The sequence below is a fragment of the Cynara cardunculus genome (genome assembly GCF_001531365.2).
Source record: "Cynara cardunculus var. scolymus isolate 2C chromosome LG 8, CcrdV1, whole genome shotgun sequence".
Taxonomy (NCBI): domain Eukaryota; kingdom Viridiplantae; phylum Streptophyta; class Magnoliopsida; order Asterales; family Asteraceae; genus Cynara; species Cynara cardunculus.
Window position 1 is genome coordinate 25,205,112 of NC_037535.1, and position 8,716 is coordinate 25,213,827.

At 33.7% G+C, this 8,716-nt stretch overlaps 1 protein-coding gene across 1 annotated transcript; it reads left to right on the forward strand.

The window, feature by feature from the left end:
* The first annotated feature begins 4,040 nt into the window (after positions 1-4,040).
* LOC112516702 lies at positions 4,041-5,260 on the forward strand. Its single transcript, XM_025123901.1, has 2 exons — positions 4,041-4,404; positions 4,810-5,260. Exons 1-2 carry the CDS (start codon positions 4,163-4,165, stop codon positions 5,078-5,080), a joined length of 513 nt encoding a protein of 170 aa, XP_024979669.1. The 5' UTR covers positions 4,041-4,162; the 3' UTR covers positions 5,081-5,260.
* The last annotated feature ends 3,456 nt before the right edge of the window (positions 5,261-8,716 follow it).

Here is an 8,716-nt window from a genome sequence, read left to right on the forward strand (position 1 = left end):
TATATATATATATATATATATATATATATATATATATATATATATATTCACTCCCTTTAATTTATTAAATTCTAAATAATTGTAAAAATAAGCTCAATATTATGCAGGAAATATTAATACAAAAAGTGAAGAAATCTAGATCATGTATTTAAGAGTTGACCTAAACACACACTTTCACACACGTATTTTGGTTTTGATCAAAAGGTAATTGGAAAAATTATATCGTTGAATCGGGGAGAATTTTTAGAATTAATGTCCCTCCGACTGGTATTGGATCAATTCTCCCCCTAGGAAACTTCTAGATTAATTGGGTTACAAGTTTTGATTTGGGTCTCCTTTGGCAGGTGTGGACTAATTCATTTGACTTAATATTCATCACCATTTCCATGTTTACACCATCGCACCCTATGTATGTATGTATGTCAACAAAATTCTCTATTCTTTCTCTTATTCCAATTTTACCCTTTCATTTCTTTTATCTCCAATCACCATTGTCGTTACTGCTAGTTGCCAGTTTTGCATATGCACTTCCTGTACCCCCTTCTAAATCCTTCAAATATCTCATGCATTTGTAACGATCTAGATAGCATTAAGGAGTCATTTACCAAACATTTACCTGGTAAGCGGTTATGGATAAAATTTAACACTATCATTTATTTACCGGGTAAAATTTTAATTCACCAAAATGATATTGTATGCAATAGTTTACCCGATAAGCGCTTATTGTGGTAAGAGTTGTCATCCTCACTTACCGGGTAAGACTCATGGTCTTTGTCTTCCTCTTATCGAGTAAGATTTTTGGTCCTCCACATTTTTTCCGACGAGGTAACGTGATTTGGTAAATGAACCCAAATCTATTGAGATTATAATTATTATAAAAGATGAGGTGAGCCATATGCAAGATTCTGACCCAAAACAAGCATGTTTGTAGTTAGGCATATTGCCAGTGATGATATGACTTATAGTGGGGGGCATAGGGCCATTCTTGTAGTTAGGGAACCCTTACCCAATTGTTGGTATTTGAAATAGATGATAAGCATTAGTAACTTAGCTTCTTTTATGTACCATACTTCCCATACCACAAAATTAATATATAGAAAATGGTTCAAATAAGAACAATTTTTATCATAGTCAATCATATTTCAAAGACGTTCCAATCTTTTTGTGAGCCCTACTAAACCCAAATTTTTTTATTACATTGCATAACCGAGATAACAAAGAATATATGTTAAGAATAAAAATGGGCTATGTAAGATCTCACATTGGCTGGGAGGGAAACAAAGGTTGCCTTATAAAAGTCTTGATATCTCCTCTATCAAACGCATTTTAAAACCATAAGTTTGGGTGCGGGACAAAGCGGACAACATCTGGTACGGTTGACCTGGAATGTTACAGATGGTAAGAGCCAGACTGTGCCTACAAGGACGCTGGCCTCCCTAGGGGGGATGGATTGTAAGATCTCACATTGGTTGCATAGGGGAAAAAAGTCGTCTTATAAGAGACTTGATACCTGCTCTGTGAGTCTAGGTGTGCGGACAAAACGGACAATATCTGGTACGGTTGGCATGAGATTTATTACAGGCTAAACCTAAACGATTAACAATTTGAAACTGAACCTAAACCTAAACCTAAACCATTGATAATTTGAATGCAAAACTAAACAATTAATAATTTGAACCTAAACATCGGCTATAATTTACACCCTAAGCACAAGTAAATTTGGGCCCTAAAATTTCGGAGCCTTGTTCAAAATCTCACATTTAACATGCCAAGGGACGACCCTGTTAAATGACACATCTGATACTATGTACTATCACATATGATTCAAATGTAATACTAAAGTAGAGATACGAGCAATCATTAGCATGACCTAGGTTCCCGTACACCACTAGAATCCTCACGTGTATTATCACATGCGATAAGAGTGTCTTGATGTAATAATATATTAGATGCTTAGGCGACCTTCGATGCAACATAGGTTGCAAGGCACGTCATCCGCACTCGCACCCTACATCCCACCAGGTCTTATATGTACTATCACATGTGATAATGATGTTTTTCATGTTTTTGTAAAATGAAGATGTTCTCGTTTGAATTTCCACCTATGTATATTAAATCAACCAATAATAATCAAATCTGTCATTTTTCAAAAAAAGGTATGAATAAACCGTTATGATGATCAAACTAGTTATTTTACGAGGAGTGTTAGAAGTGCCAAATCACATGTGATTTTAACAACCAAAAGGGAGTGGACGACTAGTTGAAAACTCATCTATGCAATGGTTGGTCAACTTGACCATTCTAGATGTATTATAAATATCACGTCATTTACTATGAATCATATATGATTTGGCCCTTTATGCAGTTCTCATAAGTTAACTGTCTTATTGTTTTAACTTCGTTTCTATATACTAATTGTGTCCAGTGCAAACCTATTAGATCCCTGAGTGGAGTCCAGGGCACTTGCTCTATATTATATTCCAAGGAAAAGAATTTGGGGTACAAAAGGTGCACCCGTTAATAGCTGAGCGGTTTTTCATGATATAGAAAATACTGCAAGGATCAACAAAAAATCCAAAAAAATCTCTTGAAATCAACCAAAAAACTGAAAAAGACTTTTGAAATCAACCAAAAAACTTTTAAAAAATCCCTCAACATGATGAAATTCGATTAAAAACACATCAAACGACTTTACAAGTCTTTGAGATGTACCCACAGAATAAAAATCATGGATTTATCATTTATGTTTAAAGAATTTAAACCTTCAATCATGCATGCATTTATGCTTGTTCTAGAAATATATAAAAAGAGAAAAAGGTGAGGAAAAAAGGGGACAAAAGGATATGCATGAAATGTGAAGATTGGATGAGAAAATAAAAGAATTTTGGAGCTTATCCACTCATCCCCTGTTATCAACGACACGACACGCTTTTGGTTGGTCAAATCCCTCCCCTGGATAACGACCCACGCCTCCCTCACCACCAACTAAATTATACATATCAAACGGTGTTTATCCTAGCAGTATCGTAGTCTTGGCCTTCTAGGAGATCAGGGATTCAAACCTCATCATAGATGAAAAAAGTGTGTGAGTTTATTTGTTGCATTTATCGTATATAAATATTATATACTTCAAAAAAAAAAAAAAAAATTATACACCGTCTTATAACAACCCAACTCTCTTTTTCTTCTTCTTCTTCTTCTTCTTCTTATTATTATTATTAATTATTATAATATAATATTTGTTTATCTCTCATACATGCTTATGGTTTGAATATTTTATCTTCTGGGAGGTTGGGTTTTCGGTAACACTTTTTTGCAAGTAATAGGTAGTCATGGAAATAGTCATTTTACCATTTGTAGTTGAATATAAAGGGTTGTTTATTAAGCACTTATCTTGGTAAGTGTATACCGATTCAATTACTCTATCGAGCGAACATAACAAAGACCAAAAATTTTACCTAGTAAGAAGAAAAGTAAGGATTAAGAGTCTTATCATGTAAATAAGGTTGGTGACTCTTATCCTGTAAACGCTTACCTGGTTATCCATTTTGATAACCAAAAATGTTACCATATAAGATAAGTAAGAGTGGTGATTCTTGCTGACAAGCAATTACCCAATAATTATTGTTAAACAGTTCCTATGTCTACATACATATTATCCTCTAGATCTTACCTTGAAATATATTTTATTTGTTTAGCTTAGTTTGATAGGTCTATAGCTACTAGAAGAGAGTGCACAGTAAGTAAACCTTTCTTTTTAAATAAAAGATTATCTTAATTTTAAAATATAAAAAATACGTGTTTTAAAGATGTTTTTGCTGTTTGATAATGTCCAAGTCATTAAAAGGGGTACTAGGATAATTAGTTATATTTATATTTATATCATATTTTGTAGGAAAAATTCCATCCATATCTAGTAATGGAATAAGTGGGTAGAATTGGTAAGGTACTAAAAAGCCCTATTTAATGGTACCAACAAATGCCTGCCACGTGTCGAATCTGAGCATAAAGCCATAAATCCCCCCATATATATATAAAAAACCATCATCCAAAGTCCAAACCCATCTTTCATTTCATCACATTTCCTCTTCATTCACAACCATTCATCTAAAAAGTCATCAAGATTCAAACCTCTATTCACAGTATTCATCTTATCTTTTACATGGAAACAATTAGTGAATCCAATAATCATCACCATAATTGGGGTTTCATTGAAAACTCATCAGATCAAGATTCATGTGAAGAAACTTCAACAATCTCAAATGGATCATCATCCATTTCTTCATCTTCTTCAGTAGATACCATAGATGATGATGCATCTTCATCTTCATCTTCATCTTCACTTAATTCAGCTGGATCTTCTCTACATGATTTATCTGACCTAATGTCCCAGTTACCTATCAAGTAAGTCTCTGCTAAATATGTCTAAATATTGTTTTATAACACCAAACAATTGTGTGTCATATGTAAATATGTTAAAATAAATTGAATCTATTAGAAGATTTTAACATATTTGGTGTCTTAAAAATCCCGATTTTGTTGTGGTGTCATGTTTTCGCTCTTTTAAGCATGCAAAAAGATTTCAATCTTAACCACTTCGGGTTGTGACATACGGATCAAAGCTCAGGGGATGTAGTGGAAATCTCATTTTCCCGGGGTCGAATCCAGGTGCTACGAAAGCCCTTGTGGCCATAGAGGTTCACCTGGATTAGTCGGTGCTCATATGCCCGAAAACCCACAGTTAAAGAAACTTAAGTGATCTTGAATCAAGAATCTGTATATTAAATTGGGTTTAATTTCTTTTTGCAGAAGAGGGTTATCAAAGTTCTATCAAGGGAAATCAGAATCATTCACATCTCTTGCAAGGGTAATAAGCATTGAAGATCTTCCAAAGAAACTAAAGAATCCATACAACAAGATGAGGAAGATGAAAGGTAGCAGCAAGAATTATGGAGGTGGTTTAGATAACTATAAATCCCACACCCTCCCCAAACCAACCATTTCAAAGAAACCTTCACCTTTTCTAAGGCAGAGAAGTTTTACTAAATCCCATCTGGTTCCTGATCAACAGAACAACTAGTGGTATTCAAAATTAAACAAGTTTTGGGAGTTTTGTTTAGTTTTTTAGTATGCAGGGAAAGGGAAAGAGAATTTTGGGTACTACATATGTTTGTAGCAGAGTTGGGAGAGGAGAGAGATTTTATGTGTATATAAATATTATATATATGATATATAACTTCATACATGAAATCATGATTCTGCAATTCGTTTAGTTTCTTGAGCTGTTTAGCATGATTTCTGCAAAGTTTTCACATGGATGCGCTATAACAAAATCAACTTCATAGGATGTCAAATACGTCTAAATGTCATCATAGACTGCTTTAGAGGACCAAACAGTTGTGTGTTTGATCTAAATATGTTACAATAAGTTGATGGGACATAACTAGGCATCCTGCATCTAAAGCCTATCTGTGGCAGTGGCAATTCCTTTAGGGTCCACTTGGTTTGTAAAAATGGAATAGATTTGGATCCAATCCCATGTTTGGTTTGCAGGATTGTTCGGATATGTAATAGTAGAATTTATTTGAAATCCCACGGGGGTGGTTGAGTCATGGGATTTCGTAGGATTTCTATATAATAATGTTTTAAAATATGTTAAAAGAATTTGCTTTCTAGTAATTCATTAATAAAAAGGTAATTTAATTATTTTTATAATTATCTATAGTAAATGGAATTCCATTCCATTCCAAATCCATCAAACCAAACACACCAAATCTTCCAAATCCAAATCCAAATCCCTCAAAACTATTCCATAAAACCAAATGGGACCTTAGTTTCTTGGTTTATAAGCATAGTTTCTGCAAAAGTTTTCACATAGATGGGAAAGATCATATAGGGTTATATTCATCATCAAATATGCTAGAATCTGACACAAATCCAAGATATCAAAAAGCAATACATTTGATTATGAAAATGGCCGAAAAAGATGTTCGTTTCTAGTAATTAGTGCTATAAAGAACTCACAAGGAGGTGATGGCATACGGCTGTTTCATGGAGACATGACTGATCGATTTTGTGTTCTGCTTGATCACCTTACTGTAGATAGCATTACCTCCGGGTTTTTGCTTTTCTGTTCCAAAATAAAACATGTTAGCATCCATATTAACATAGTATCTTGAAACTTTATCTTATCAAATATCATAGATTCACCTGTTTCTTTACAATCTCCTTCTCAACTGTAAAACTTCCACGTGAAAGAGAATCTCCAGATGACAGTTCCAAGTGGGAAGATTTTCTTTCACTTGAATAAAATGCATCAGATAGATAAAAGTTGCTCTCTTCGGCTTTAGAAACCTCATTCTTGATTGGATTTAGCATCAAAGATGCAGAATGTATCTTGTACGCCGAATGTGAAGGATTTACAAGAGGTTCAAGATTTTTTCCATCCCTGGAATCTTTGTGGACAATCGTTGTTTCCAAAGGGGAAGAGACTTTTATTTTCTTTGAACAATATCGGACACTCGAAGATACCAGAATAAGAACAGAAACCCCAATGGAAGCTGTTGAAATCGGATCAAAACTTGCCAATTTGATCAGAAAATTTAGTAGTTTCTATCTCTTCAATATCGTTTTCATATATGCCATCTTTGTTACTATCTTCTTTTCCAATAACATCCTCCTCTACCATCATTTTCTCAGTTTCTAATTCCTCACAGGAATCAGCTAACAACTGACCAAAACTTTCTTTTTTAGCCTCAATATAATGAGTTTTTTTCCCTCTCTTTACTTATTGGAACCACAGGCTCTTGCAATTGTTCTTCTGTTTCCTTAATTTCTACTTCTTCATTTTCATTGATTTCTGATCCTTGCAACTGTTTGGAGTTCTTTTTGCTCCATGTTTCATATTGATTAAAGTCTTTTTTGTTGTTTTCTACTTCTTCAGTTTCTGCAGTTTCTAATCCTTCCAACTGATCAGAGCCCTCTTCATCCTGATCAACATCTATTTCATTGTTTTCTATCTCTTCAGTTACTGCAATTTCTAATCCTTCAACTAATTCACCAGTGTTTACAACCAAACCAATCTCTCTAAAATTTCCTACCATTAGCATCATCGGAGTCTTGGTGTAAAGATCTATAAAACCCCAAATGGCTTCTCTAGCAGGCGAAAGGGTTGGGGAGTTCATACTAGTTAAGATCAGAACAATCATTACAAGCAAATATTGCAAGAACATATTTGAAATCCATATGCTATCCTCCTCATAATCATCAAATTCTTTTTCCATTTCTTCTTTATGTTCATCTTCACCTTTACCAACAGAATTCTCAATTATCTCCTCCTTTCTTCTGCAAACTCTTCTTGAGAAGAAGAACCTAAAGCACAATCACCATTTGACTTTAATTCTTCTTCCAGAAAGGGCATTCCAGAATCAAAAGAGGCACTTCTTCTGATCCTATTTACACTTTCTTGACGAGCAAAGATCTTGCGGTGCCTAGGTCTAGGGGAAAGATAATTCTTAATCGGGTCATAACTCATAAGGCTGCAATTGTGAGTCAACAAACAAACTGTTCTTGACATCATCATGGCCATCAACAACAGGAATACTTGAATTTTTTGAATCAAAACTCAACGATCTTAACAAAAAGTGTTGTTCTTCACCGTCTAAAGGTTTCACTTACTCCCGACATATTCCTTTTAGAAACAGCAGTCTTAGAAGCTGCTGATACCTTGGTAGACATGAAATGCTTACTCATTAGTCGTTTATTATCAACAACCGTTAACTTCAAAGCCATTGCTTCAATCAATTCATCCTCGTCATTTCCTTCAAAAACAACAAAATCCTAATAAGTTCCGTAAACAGTAAACACTAAACAAAATTCAAACAACATAACAAATTACGTCAAAACTTACGTAAAAAACTTCACAACTGACAAATCGAAACCCTAAATACAAATTTGAACCCTAAGTAACAGATAAACTCATTCTAGTCTAGGAAAACTGAACTAATCGAGAGAGAGAGAGAGAGATAGAAAGAGAGTACCTTCAGAAGGAGATTTAGGTTTAATGGAGGTTGAAGAAGTGAAACCATTACTGAATCCATCCATGGAACTTTGAGATCGCAAGCAATCGAGAGGTGAATCGAAGGAAGTCGATTATTAGATTTGGAGGGAAGAAGTGGAGGGAAAGACATCAGACCGTTACTGCAAATTGGGGATTTTATACGGTTTCTATTTCTAGATTCTTCTTCTGGGCCCATATTTACAAGTGAAATTGGGCTTTCTCGAAATGGGCCCATGGATTATAATTCTATACGCAGGCCCAAAAGCTTGTTAATTAGGTAATAAAGTCATCTTCATTTTTCAGCAGACTCTTTATAATCTTTTTAAAATTACAAAAAGGTATTCGCATAATTCAACGAGATACATCTTGATTTTAATATTTAATTTTATTTTTTGTCTCTGTGAATATAATACGTTTTTATATGATTTTGAGAAAGTGATAATGTTTCTATTTTTGAAAAAAAAGATATCGATATTAGTATCAAATTAATTATTTAAAAGTTCTCATTTTTTGTGTAATTTCTTTAATTCAGTTTCATATTATAATCTAATTTAAGTTTAATAACAAAGTAGTTTGTTTCTGTTTTAATAATATAATTTTTTATAAAAATGATAATTAAATATTTTATTAGAATTCAGCTGATTATCCTAGTTATAT